A 15,138-nucleotide genomic window follows, 5' to 3' on the forward strand; every position below is an offset into this window, starting at 1 on the left:
GTCTTGTATACAATTCCATGGAAGTTTACTTTGAAATACCTGCTTATATCTGAAAATTGTATGTTGAGTTCTGATCCTGCAACTTTGCTTTGTGAAAAAAAACTGTCTTCAATATATTCTGAAATGGTCAATTCTGTTGTTTGTATGAAATTATGAATTATTTTGTTTTTAGAGGTTTCAAGATTCACAAAATCTTGCTGACAATTGGTACATTTTTGTACATGGGACAAGGCAGACAGGTGACATCAGAAATTTTGTCCAAAGTTGTCAACTATTTTCTAGAGCAATCATGGGTAATGACCTTTTGGCTATCAATATGAAGAAAATCAATACGGTATTCACTTCAGATTAAATTAGCTCAGATCATGTTGACATACCATGAAAAACATTTTAATGTCATCTATGACATCAATCAACACTTTGTATTATACATGTTGGGTTGTTAGGTACATGTACCTTCATTATCTTTACCATTATCAAAATGTATTGTTTAAAATGCATTTGTGACCTTCATATTTACACATTACCAGTACATCAACAAACTAGCATTATGGTACGTGCTGTGAGAAACTGAAAGTACAATGTATTTGTTGGGGTACACTGAGTCACTGAGAATCATGAAGCATATTTACAGTATACAGGTACATGCATACTGATTTTGTTCAATACTGTGCACATATGCACAATGTACTACTTGTGTGGCTATTTCTGGAATCCGGGTTAAGAACAAGTTGATATTGATAATTAGATATTAAAGTACATGAACATGTAGTATTATGAACATGTGAATGAAACCAGGACAAAACATGTTGTCATGTACATGTACGTCAAACCCAGTGATCTAGAAAAGAAACAAAGCAAGCAGACGTATGATATTGATCAAATACCGGTACTACGCTTGCTTGACTCCTGTTATTCTATATTTATACATTGTACATGTTTCTCTACATTTCATCTCTAGATGATTCTTTAACCTTTAAAAAAAAAATCATCCATATCCACTGTAGAATATTTATATATATATTTTTTTTTTTTTTTTTTTTTTTTTTTTATTTTTTTTTTATGTGTTTTATTGGTTTTCAAGATACAAATCAACACATGAATCAAAGAAATCAATTTGAAAAAAAAAAAAAAAAAAAAAAAAAAAAAAAAAAAAAAAAAAAAAAAAAAAAAAAAAAAAAGCAGCAATACAAAAATGTTAACATAGAATTGTCGCCAGAAGAATAAGACAAAATGATTTTCATTCATAAAAAAAGACATGTTAGGTGTTTTCCGCGTTACTTATATAACAAACATGGTACATAGTACATTGTACAGGGTATTTTTTTTTTAAAGCATGTTAAAAGCAAAAATACAATTTGCAAAGGAGCTCAAAGGTAACATATTCAAATGTTAAATCTCCATTTCCGAAAATGAATAGGGAGTTTGTTATTTTTTTTGGCAATACAATACTCGAGTTCTTTATTGGCCGTAATATAGCATTTATAACCTTCGAAGTTTGGTGGTTTGCTTTGGAATTTGCATATATAAATATAATATTTAAGTAAAAGAAACAAATATGTAAGGAACCTATCAGATTCGCAACCGAACATTTTTTCAAATGTTGAGACATTTAGAGGTTTATTAGTTTTCTGAATAATAGCTTTAACAGTTTCATCCCAAATAGGCTTAACATTAGGACATTCAACAAAAATGTGACTATATGTCTCAGGGTCAGTATTACAAAATGAACTAGACTTTAATTCGTCACTTAGACGAATTAGGTGATACGTATGATAATGGTTTACATAACGAATAATGCATTACACGATATATTATTTTGTAAAATGCTTCTCCCATTTATATGCTTCTTCCATTATGATCTATCCATATGTCAAGATTAAATTGTGTCTCCTTGATCATCATGGATCTTGGGAAGATAGATTGAAACAATATATGACCTTTGACCCTGTGCAGTAACCAGTTACACATTTGACTCTAATTTACATCATGAAGAACATCTTTTGACGATTTTATCTTATTCAAAGAAATGAAAATGTAATTGATAAATGATTAGCATCATTATGATAATGATGATCATGATGATAATGATCATGATCATGATCATGAGCGCGATCCTGACATCTTATTGAAAAAATAAGGATTGATTTAGATAGCATATAGTCTAAGCTACAACATACTCAAAAATCAACAAAATCCAAGCAGAACTAACGGCGATATTGCTCGCAAAAGACAGGAATGTAGAATCCAGATTTGAGAAAAAGTCATCTCCCATTGGGATTACACGCAAAAAGTAATGGATTAAGTGATAATAGGGTAATTATAAAGTAAAAAGGGTTGTTTATTACATTATTTGCGATTCTACGTGTTTAAATAATCAAAGGAGATGGTACAGTGAAAGGTCAAAAGGAAAAAAAGGTGGAGAAAAAATTGTTGGAGACACCCGGACTCGAACCAGGGATCTCGAGATTGGAAGTCAAGTGCGTTACTGATATACCAAAACATCTCCTATAGCGATTACACGTAAACGGGAAATGGAATTCTGAAGTCCTACTTTGCAAGTGAGATATGAGCATGATCCCGGCATATGATCGAAAAATAAAGTGCACACTGGAGATAGCCTTTTGTCTCAGCTACAACATACCCGAAGTTCAGCAAAAAAAAAGCTAAAACAACGGAGATATTGCTCGCGAAAAAGGGAAATGTAGAATCCAGTTTTGAGAAATAGTCATGTGCCGTAGACAATACACGCAAAATGTGAAAAATTGACATGCCTCCTTTAATCGCAAAAATACGACATGATACCTTTGTCAAACTGGAAAATTGTGGACACTGCATTTGTAGAAAATTATCTCAGCTAGATCATATTAAAATTTGCAAGAAATAAAATTAATATTTACAGAGATACAATCAATTGTCCAAAAATATGCAAAGGTCATACTATCAAAATTTAAATTTTGAGTTCGGAGGACATTATGATGACGTCATGAGTTAATCGAGGGTCAAAGGAGACATGAAATCATATCTCCGACCCATAATCTATCTAAATATGAAAAAATATTGGGAGTTTCTATCTATTCTGAAGAGTTACAAAGAATTTTGTATAGGCATGTTTTTGCTCATGTATTGTGGATAAAGAAAACGCAGGTCCGCGCGCGCTGTCAACTTTGACGGACGCTCATTGCGTTATTAAAAGGTGAACAAGTTATCAAAATGCTTGGAAAAATGTACAAAATATGATGATAGAGAAAATTCGGCGATTCTATGTTGCAAAATGCTAATACGCGCAAAAAACGCGCGCGCATGCGCGTGAGCATAATTTTTTGTCAAATGCTCCATATGGCCTAAAACGTATGCAAAAAAAATTTGGGATGATTTAGAGCATTTTAAATTTTTGCGCGCGCGTAAACGCGCGGATGAACGCGCACGCGCGCATTTACGCACGTTTATTGACCTGGAATTGACCGGACGGATATTGATCTTAATCATGATAATTATGAATGAGAAATACTTTTCCGTTATGAAGATATGATCATAAGTTGATTTTCACAAAATGGCGCCTGGATGACGTCACGATGACTTTGAGTTTTTGAAAAGTCACGCAGTTCTAAGTTAGACTAAGATCTATCATCATGGCAAGTTTCATGATAATGGCTTTAGCCATTCTTGTGATATCCTGCGAACAAAATTGAGGAAGAATAATAATAATTTCTTCTATACAGACACAAAATAAATACTAGACTTTAATTCGTCACTTAGACGAATTAGGTGATACGTATGATAATGGTCTACATAACGAATAATGCATCACACGATATATTATTTTGTAAAATGCTTCTCCCATTCATATGCTTCTCCCATTATGATCTATTCATATGTCAAGATTAAATTGTGTCTCCTTGATCATCATGGATCTAGGGAAGATAGATTGAAACAATTTATGACCTTTGACCCTGTGCAGTAACCAGTTACACATTTGACTCTAATTTACATCATGAAGAACACCTTTTGACGACTTTTATCTTATTCAAAGAAATGAAAATGTAATTGATAAATGATTATCATCATTATGATAATGATGATCATGATGATCATGATCATGAGCGCGATCATGACATCTTATTGAAAAAATGAGGGTTGATTTAGATAGCATATAGTCTCAGCTACAACTTACTCCAAAGTCAACAAAATCCAAGCAGAAATAACGGCGATATTGCTCGCAAAAGACAGGAATGTAGACTCCAGATTTTAGAAAAAGTCATCTCCCATAGGGATTACACGCAAAAAGTAATGGATTAAGTGAAAATAGGGTAATAATAAAGTAAAAAAGGGTTATTTATGACATTATTTGCGAATCTACGTGTTTAAATAATCAAAGGAGATGGTACAGTGAAGGTCAAAAGGAAAAAAAAGTGGAAAAAAAAGTGTTGGAGACACCCGGACTCGAACCAGGGATCTCGAGGTTGGAAGTCAAGTGCGTTACCGATATACCAAAACATCTCCTATAGCGATTACACGTAAACGAAAAATGGGATTCTGAAATCCTACTTTGCAAGTGAAATATGAGCATGATCCCGGCATCTAATCGAAAAATAAAGGACACACTAGTGATAGCTCATTGTCCCAGCTACAACATATCCGAAGCTCAGAGAAAACGAAGCTTAAACAACGGAGATTTTGCTCACGGCAGATAGGAGTGTAGAATCCAGTTTTGAGAAAAAGTCATGTCCCATTAAGAATACACGCAAAATGTGAAAAATTGACATGCCTTCTTTAATCGCCAAAATACACCATGATACTTTTGTCAAAAATAAAAATTGTGGATTTTAAATTTGTAGGAAATTGTCTCAGCTAGAACATATTAAAATTTGAAAGAAAATTGAAAGATATTTACAGAGATACAATCAATTTTCCAAAAATATGCTGACGTCATAATATGCAAATTGAAATTTTGAGTTTGGAGGCCATTATGATGACATCATGAGTTAATTGAGGATCAAATGAGACATGAAATCATATTTCCGACTCATAATCTATCTAAATATGAAAAAATATTAGGAGTTTCTATCTATTCTAAAGAGTTACAATGAATTTTATATAGGCATGTTTTTGCCCATGTATTGTGGATAAAGATAACACAAATCCGCGCGTGCTGTCAACTTTGACGGACGCTCATTGCGTTAATTAAAGGTGAACAAATTATCAAAATGCTTGGAAAAATGTGCCAAATATGATGAAAGAGAAAATTCGACGATTCTATGTTGCAAAATGCCAGTACGCGCGGAAACGCGCACGCTTGCGCGTGTGCGCGATTTTTTTGCGAAATGCTCTAAATGGCCTGAAACGTATGCAAAAAAAATTTAAGATGATTTAGAGCATTTTAAATTTTTGCACGCGCATTAACCCGCGCACGAACGCGTACGCGCACGTCTACGCACGTTAATTGACCTAAAATTGACCGGACGGATATTGATCTTAATCATGATAAATATGAATGAAAAATTACTATCCGTTATGAAGATATGACCATTAGTTGATTTTCACAAAATGGCGCCTGGATGACGTCACGATGACTTTGAGTCTTTGAAAAGTCACGCAGTTCTAAGTTAGACTAAGATCTATCCTCATTGAAAGATTCATAACAATGCCTTCATTCAGTCTTGAGATATCCTGCGAACAAATTCGAGGAAGAATAATAATAATAAATAATAATAAATAACAATCTTGACGAAATCAATAGGTGATACGTAGACTTCGTTACGTATCACCTAAAAAGAAAATCTTGACGAAATCAAAAGGTGATACGTTGACTTCGTTACGTATCACCTAATGATTCCTTCAAAATTTGCAATTTCAACTTTCGATCGAAAATTTTAACATGATCCCAACATCTGATTAAAAAACAAAGTACACCGTTTTTATAGCCCATGGTCTCAGCTATAACATACCCAAATTTGGGAGAAAACCGAGCACAAATGAGCGAGATAGTGCTGAAAGATGGATGTGATGTAGATTCATAGTGTGGACAAAATTCACCCTCCATAGACATAACACGCAAATGACGAAAATTCTGACATGTGGCCTTTAATTGAATTTTGTACTATGATGACCTCATTAAAATGAAACTTAGTGAAAAGTGATCGTGTAGAGAATTGCCTTATCTACAACATATCGACATTTCAAAGAGAATCGATGAATATTGAGAGAAATACACTACATTTTCCATAAATACAATGACGTCATAATATGCAATTTTGTATTTTTGACTTCCAAGGCCATTATGATGACGTTAAGATGTACTTAATGGCCAAATGAGATATGAAATCCTACCTCCGACTCATACTCTATCTAAATATGAAAAAAAAATTGGCAATCCCTATTCATCCCAATGGACTTTTCATAGGCATGTTTTTGCCCATATATGCAATGTATTACAAAAATCGCGCGTACGGACGGTTATCTTGAACGGACGCTCATTCCGTTTTTAATAGTGATAAAGAGCTTAACATGGTATCAAATTTTCCGGAAAAATATGAGGAATATTCGGTCAAAAGCTTTTGCGGAGAAATTATTTTTCGTTCGGCCGTGACGAACGAAAACGTGCAAAAATGCGTGTTTTGCGTGATTTTTTATGAAATGCTTATAATGGCCTGAAACGTATGCAAAAAAAGTTTAAGACGATTTTGAGCAATTTAAAATTTTACGCGCGCATTGACGCGCGCGCCTACGCGTACGCGCATTTTTGCGCGCATTTATTGACCTCATATTGATCCGACGGATATTGATCTTAATCTTGATAAATATGAATGTAAAATTACTTTCCGTTATGAAGATATGATCATAAGTTGATTTTTACAAAATGGCGCCTGGATGACGTCACGATGACTTTGAGTCTTTGAAAAGTCACGCAGTTCTAAGTTAGACTAAGATCTATCATCAGTGAAAGATTCATAACAATGGCTTTATTGAGTCTTGAGATATCCTGCGAACAAATTCGAGGAAGAATAATAATAAAAAACTAGACTTTAATTCGTCACTTTGACGAATTAGGTGATACGTGCTATTTTGTTATCATGAAAGTGTGCCGATGATGATCTAATGATAATGATCATAAATACGATAAAGACCATGATTAAGAGTGGTATAGCGCCCCCTTCAGGTATTCAATTGAGGATTGTTGTATATGATAACTGTTAACTATTACCAGGGAGAGTGCCCTGCTATTACTAACAAAAAATCGCCTGATTGCAGAGAAATACTTATACCAATCATTGAAGTGATATTTCGACGCGCTAAATACGCAACAATGACGTCATTAGAGCTGATTATGACTAATAAGGACTATATCTAAATTAAGTTTCTTGCATGCTTATTGACCGTTCTGTATTGGAAAGAAAGATCTATCGTTTGAATAACGTGTCGACACACTGTGGATGTGAATGCTTTCGTGTGCCATCTGTCAAGTCTTGAGATAACATGAAAATAAAGTTTATTAACACTTAAAACAAAATTAAAACATGTATACAGTGATTTATTTAGTCCTGATTCAATTAATATGATTAAGATATTAATATTTTACCCATCATAACCCAACAGCTATAAGATGTTAAATCTAGAAATAATTGTTAGTATGCATGGCAGTGAATGATCAAACGATAGAAATTGGTTCAAATTTCCTTTGATTTGATTTGTGTACATGTAATAAACTAATAAATGAGACACTGAAATGATGCAGAGAGGGGAGATACTATAAAGAAAGAGAGAGGCAGATCGAGACAGAGGAAGACAGACCAAGACAGAAAGAGGAAGGCAGCTAGGCATCTCACCCTTCTCCTTTCTTCTCAATCCTCTTTTCCCTCTTTCTTCTTCTACTTTTACTTCTAATAATTCCGAATGTTTTTTTATATTGTATTTTACATGTGTAAAACATTGCAAATTTGGCTGTTTAGGCCGCAATGCATTGTTGTTCTTTTATTTTTATTAACAATAAAAACACTATCATTTCATTTTAATACTAGGACACTGCTAACGATAACATTTCAAAAATAGGACATACGTGACATATTCATAATTACCGCAAAGTTCTACAGAATTTGCAATTCCAACTTTTGATTGAAAATTTCGACGAGATATCAACATCTGATCAAAAAACTAAAAGCACCGTTTTTATAGCCCATGGTCTCAGCTATAACATACCCAAATTTGGGAGAAAACAGAGCACAAATGAGCGAGATAGTGCTGAAAGATGGATGTGATGTAGATTCATAGTGTGGACAAAATTCACCCTCCATAGACATAACACGCAAATGACGAAAATTCTGACATGTGGCCTTTAATTGAATTTTGTACTATGATGACCTCATTAAAATGAAACTTAGTGAAAAGTGATCGTGTAGAGAATTGCCTTATCTACAACATATCGACATTTCAAAGAGAATCGATGAATATTGAGAGAAATACACTACATTTTCCATAAATACAATGACGTCATAATATGCAATTTTGTATTTTTGACTTCCAAGGCCATTATGATGACGTTAAGATGTACTTAATGGCCAAATGAGATATGAAATCCTACCTCCGACTCATACTCTATCTAAATATGAAAAAAAAATTGGCAATCCCTATTCATCCCAATGGACTTTTCATAGGCATGTTTTTGCCCATATATGCAATGTATTACAAAAATCGCGCGTACGGACGGTTATCTTGAACGGACGCTCATTCCGTTTTTAATAGTGATAAAGAGCTTAACATGGTATCAAATTTTCCGGAAAAATATGAGGAATATTCGGTCAAAAGCTTTTGCGGAGAAATTATTTTTCGTTCGGCCGTGACGAACGAAAACGTGCAAAAATGCGTGTTTTGCGTGATTTTTTATGAAATGCTTATAATGGCCTGAAACGTATGCAAAAAAAGTTTAAGACGATTTTGAGCAATTTAAAATTTTACGCGCGCATTGACGCGCGCGCCTACGCGTACGCGCATTTTTGCGCGCATTTATTGACCTCATATTGATCCGACGGATATTGATCTTAATCTTGATAAATATGAATGTAAAATTACTTTCCGTTATGAAGATATGATCATAAGTTGATTTTTACAAAATGGCGCCTGGATGACGTCACGATGACTTTGAGTCTTTGAAAAGTCACGCAGTTCTAAGTTAGACTAAGATCTATCATCAGTGAAAGATTCATAACAATGGCTTTATTGAGTCTTGAGATATCCTGCGAACAAATTCGAGGAAGAATAATAATAAAAAAAAAAAAGAAAATCTTGACGAAATCAAAAGGTGATACGTTGACTTCGTTACGTATCACCTAATGATACGTTGACTTCGTTACGTATCACCTAATGATTCCTTCAAAATTTGCAATTTCAACTTTCGATCGAAAATTTTAACATGATCCCAACATCTGATTAAAAAACAAAGTACACCGTTTTTATAGCCCATGGTCTCAGCTATAACATACCCAAATTTGGGAGAAAACAGAGCACAAATGAGCGAGATAGTGCTGAAAGATGGATGTGATGTAGATTCATAGTGTGGACAAAATTCACCCTCCATAGACATAACACGCAAATGACGAAAATTCTGACATGTGGCCTTTAATTGAATTTTGTACTATGATGACCTCATTAAAATGAAACTTAGTGAAAAGTGATCGTGTAGAGAATTGCCTTATCTACAACATATCGACATTTCAAAGAAAATCGATGAATATTGAGAGAAATACACTACATTTTCCATAAATACAATGACGTCATAATATGCAATTTTGTATTTTTGACTTCCAAGGCCATTATGATGACGTTAAGATGTACTTAATGGCCAAATGAGATATGAAATCCTACCTCCGACTCATACTCTATCTAAATATGAAAAAAAAATTGGCAATCCCTATTCATCCCAATGGACTTTTCATAGGCATGTTTTTGCCCATATATGCAATGTATTACAAAAATCGCGCGTACGGACGGTTATCTTGAACGGACGCTCATTCCGTTTTTAATAGTGATAAAGAGCTTAACATGGTATCAAATTTTCCGGAAAAATATGAGGAATATTCGGTCAAAAGCTTTTGCGGAGAAATTATTTTTCGTTCGGCCGTGACGAACGAAAACGTGCAAAAATGCGTGTTTTGCGTGATTTTTTATGAAATGCTTATAATGGCCTGAAACGTATGCAAAAAAAGTTTAAGACGATTTTGAGCAATTTAAAATTTTACGCGCGCATTGACGCGCGCGCCTACGCGTACGCGCATTTTTGCGCGCATTTATTGACCTCATATTGATCCGACGGATATTGATCTTAATCTTGATAAATATGAATGTAAAATTACTTTCCGTTATGAAGATATGATCATAAGTTGATTTTTACAAAATGGCGCCTGGATGACGTCACGATGACTTTGAGTCTTTGAAAAGTCACGCAGTTCTAAGTTAGACTAAGATCTATCATCAGTGAAAGATTCATAACAATGGCTTTATTGAGTCTTGAGATATCCTGCGAACAAATTCGAGGAAGAATAATAATAAAAAAAAAAAAGAAAATCTTGACGAAATCAAAAGGTGATACGTTGACTTCGTTACGTATCACCTAATGATACGTTGACTTCGTTGCGTATCACCTAATGATTCCTTCAAAATTTGCAATTTCAACTTTCGATCGAAAATTTTAACATGATCCCAACATCTGATTAAAAAACAAAGTACACCGTTTTTATAGCCCATGGTCTCAGCTATAACATACCCAAATTTGGGAGAAAACAGAGCACAAATGAGCGAGATAGTGCTGAAAGATGGATGTGATGTAGATTCATAGTGTGGACAAAATTCACCCTCCATAGACATAACACGCAAATGACGAAAATTCTGACATGTGGCCTTTAATTGAATTTTGTACTATGATGACCTCATTAAAATGAAACTTAGTGAAAAGTGATCGTGTAGAGAATTGCCTTATCTACAACATATCGACATTTCAAAGAGAATCGATGAATATTGAGAGAAATACACTACATTTTCCATAAATACAATGACGTCATAATATGCAATTTTGTATTTTTGACTTCCAAGGCCATTATGATGACGTTAAGATGTACTTAATGGCCAAATGAGATATGAAATCCTACCTCCGACTCATACTCTATCTAAATATGAAAAAAAAATTGGCAATCCCTATTCATCCCAATGGACTTTTCATAGGCATGTTTTTGCCCATATATGCAATGTATTACAAAAATCGCGCGTACGGACGGTTATCTTGAACGGACGCTCATTCCGTTTTTAATAGTGATAAAGAGCTTAACATGGTATCAAATTTTCCGGAAAAATATGAGGAATATTCGGTCAAAAGCTTTTGCGGAGAAATTATTTTTCGTTCGGCCGTGACGAACGAAAACGTGCAAAAATGCGTGTTTTGCGTGATTTTTTATGAAATGCTTATAATGGCCTGAAACGTATGCAAAAAAAGTTTAAGACGATTTTGAGCAATTTAAAATTTTACGCGCGCATTGACGCGCGCGCCTACGCGTACGCGCATTTTTGCGCGCATTTATTGACCTCATATTGATCCGACGGATATTGATCTTAATCTTGATAAATATGAATGTAAAATTACTTTCCGTTATGAAGATATGATCATAAGTTGATTTTTACAAAATGGCGCCTGGATGACGTCACGATGACTTTGAGTCTTTGAAAAGTCACGCAGTTCTAAGTTAGACTAAGATCTATCATCAGTGAAAGATTCATAACAATGGCTTTATTGAGTCTTGAGATATCCTGCGAACAAATTCGAGGAAGAATAATAATAAAAAAAAAAAAGAAAATCTTGACGAAATCAAAAGGTGATACGTTGACTTCGTTACGTATCACCTAATGATACGTTGACTTCGTTACGTATCACCTAATGATTCCTTCAAAATTTGCAATTTCAACTTTCGATCGAAAATTTTAACATGATCCCAACATCTGATTAAAAAACAAAGTACACCGTTTTTATAGCCCATGGTCTCAGCTATAACATACCCAAATTTGGGAGAAAACAGAGCACAAATGAGCGAGATAGTGCTGAAAGATGGATGTGATGTAGATTCATAGTGTGGACAAAATTCACCCTCCATAGACATAACACGCAAATGACGAAAATTCTGACATGTGGCCTTTAATTGAATTTTGTACTATGATGACCTCATTAAAATGAAACTTAGTGAAAAGTGATCGTGTAGAGAATTGCCTTATCTACAACATATCGACATTTCAAAGAAAATCGATGAATATTGAGAGAAATACACTACATTTTCCATAAATACAATGACGTCATAATATGCAATTTTGTATTTTTGACTTCCAAGGCCATTATGATGACGTTAAGATGTACTTAATGGCCAAATGAGATATGAAATCCTACCTCCGACTCATACTCTATCTAAATATGAAAAAAAAATTGGCAATCCCTATTCATCCCAATGGACTTTTCATAGGCATGTTTTTGCCCATATATGCAATGTATTACAAAAATCGCGCGTACGGACGGTTATCTTGAACGGACGCTCATTCCGTTTTTAATAGTGATAAAGAGCTTAACATGGTATCAAATTTTCCGGAAAAATATGAGGAATATTCGGTCAAAAGCTTTTGCGGAGAAATTATTTTTCGTTCGGCCGTGACGAACGAAAACGTGCAAAAATGCGTGTTTTGCGTGATTTTTTATGAAATGCTTATAATGGCCTGAAACGTATGCAAAAAAAGTTTAAGACGATTTTGAGCAATTTAAAATTTTACGCGCGCATTGACGCGCGCGCCTACGCGTACGCGCATTTTTGCGCGCATTTATTGACCTCATATTGATCCGACGGATATTGATCTTAATCTTGATAAATATGAATGTAAAATTACTTTCCGTTATGAAGATATGATCATAAGTTGATTTTTACAAAATGGCGCCTGGATGACGTCACGATGACTTTGAGTCTTTGAAAAGTCACGCAGTTCTAAGTTAGACTAAGATCTATCATCAGTGAAAGATTCATAACAATGGCTTTATTGAGTCTTGAGATATCCTGCGAACAAATTCGAGGAAGAATAATAATAAAAAAAAAAAAGAAAATCTTGACGAAATCAAAAGGTGATACGTTGACTTCGTTACGTATCACCTAACAATTGGGGGAGACCTTCCTTTTAATTTTATACAAAAACTCATTCAAACCTATAGCTCTATGAAATAACTTAAAGTAGAAAGAGCGAATACGAGTACTTATAGTGCATTTAAAGTTATTCACATGAGTCTTTTCCCAATCAACTTCGTCAGGTTCTTGGAGGTCATTCCAAAATAAGATTTGACGTTCTGGAGAACATGACTCTAGCATTGTACTGTATGCATATTTTGGAATTTTTAGAGTTTTCAAGAGCTTAGTTTTAACGTCATCAAATATTTTGTCAGGGGTTAAGTCAGAAGTGACTAGCAAGTCATTTGGTATATTTCTCAATAAAAAATTGTATTTCCGCCTGTCTTTTTTACCAATATCATAATCCAGAATAAGCTCTTCAAAAAGTTTATTACCTGGGTGGGGAGGGTTGAGTAAATCACTGATATAGACAATTCCTTTGTCCAACCAATCTTCATATAAAAAATAATGTTTTGATTTTGAACAGATATTTCTGTTAAACCAAATACACTGACAAGAGCCAATTGCGGAAAAGACTGTACCGAACTCAGTTTTAGCAAAATTTTCTCTAAATATATACCATGTTTGAAGGGATTCAGCTAATTGACATGAACCTAATTTGTTTAATATACTTTGAGGAGCATATGCTTTCCATAGTATATCCTCTCTGCTACTGAAATTATTTAAAATAGACATTTCAATGGACTTCCACACGCTTTGATATTTATCATCAAGAAGCATTTTGACCCATGACATTTTTTGAGCAATAGAGAATGTGTATGGATCTATCATTTTTAAACCACCCAAAGAGTAATCATTACACATGAGCCTTCTTTTGACCCTATCACTGCCACCATTCCATATAAATTTATACAGTATTGTATTTAACTGTCTAAAAAATTTCTTAGGTATTTTAATACACAACACAGAAAAAAAATAAAGAACTTGTGGCAGCAATAGGGTCTTTACGACACAGATCTTCCCGACCAGAGATAAATTTCTTGCGCGCCAACAATTTAGGGTGTTTTCAATGGATTTGAGTTTTATCTTATGGTTAAGGTCATATAAATGATCTGTGGTCAAAGAAAAGTGAATGCCTAAAGTCTTAAAAGTAAATTTATTCCACTTCAGACCTTTCTCACAAAATGGATACCTTTGACAACCCTTCAAAGAACCAATCCATATTGCCTCTGATTTTGAAATATTAAGTTTACAGCCAGAGCTCTCAGAAAAAAACCCAATAGTGTCGAATAATGATTTAAAAGAGTTATCTGAGCCATCAATAAAGCACGTAGAATCATCTGCTAACAAAGAAATTTTCAGTTCATTTTCTGCAACTGGGATACCTTGAATATTAGGATTTTGTCGAATAGCAAGAGCCATAGATTCAATAACTAGCAAAAATAAATATGGGGATATGGGACACCCTTGGAAAATACCTCTTTCCATATTAAGTGGTCTGGTCAAATTACCATAGTTAGATACATAACTTTTCCTACCGGAGTAAAATACTTTTATCCAATCAATGAATTCATTACTGAAATTGAATTTTCTTAGTACACAACATAGGAAATCATGGGAAACACTATCAAAAGCTTTTTGAATATCAAGGAAAGGATTGCACCAGGAATTTGTTCTGATTCTGTATATTCAATTATATCAATAATTAATCTCACATTGTTTCCAATATTCCTTCCTTTTAAAAAACCAGATTGGTCTGGATGAATCAAATCTGAAAGGATTTTTTTTACACGGTTTGCTAAAGTTTTGGCTAAAATTTTGTAATCTACTGTTAACAGGGATATAGGTCTGAAATTTTTTAAGTAGGAGGCATCCCTGTCTTTTTTTGGAATCAAGGTAATAACTCCGTTTCTTTGTGAGCTAGACATTAGTCCATTCTGTAAGGAGAAATTAAATGAGTCTATAAGCATATCAGAAATATCTTTCCAAAACACAATATAAA

At 34.0% G+C, this 15,138-nt stretch overlaps 2 protein-coding genes across 2 annotated transcripts in view; one reads left to right on the forward strand and one right to left on the reverse strand.

Annotated features, from left to right (window-relative positions):
• Positions 1-15,138, forward strand: part of LOC579498 (pecanex-like protein 1) — a 107,739-nt gene that overhangs the window by 9,571 nt on the left and 83,030 nt on the right. The window lies entirely within an intron of this gene.
• Positions 1,053-14,782, reverse strand: LOC115929443. Its single transcript, XM_030998326.1, has 2 exons — positions 13,168-14,782; positions 1,053-1,731 (listed from the first exon to the last, which is right to left on the reverse strand). Exons 1-2 carry the CDS (start codon positions 14,622-14,624, stop codon positions 1,386-1,388), a joined length of 1,803 nt encoding a protein of 600 aa, XP_030854186.1. The 5' UTR covers positions 14,625-14,782; the 3' UTR covers positions 1,053-1,385.

Source organism: Strongylocentrotus purpuratus, unplaced genomic scaffold (assembly GCF_000002235.5).
Source record: "Strongylocentrotus purpuratus isolate Spur 01 unplaced genomic scaffold, Spur_5.0 spur5_scaffold_5, whole genome shotgun sequence".
NCBI classification, from domain to species: domain Eukaryota; kingdom Metazoa; phylum Echinodermata; class Echinoidea; order Camarodonta; family Strongylocentrotidae; genus Strongylocentrotus; species Strongylocentrotus purpuratus.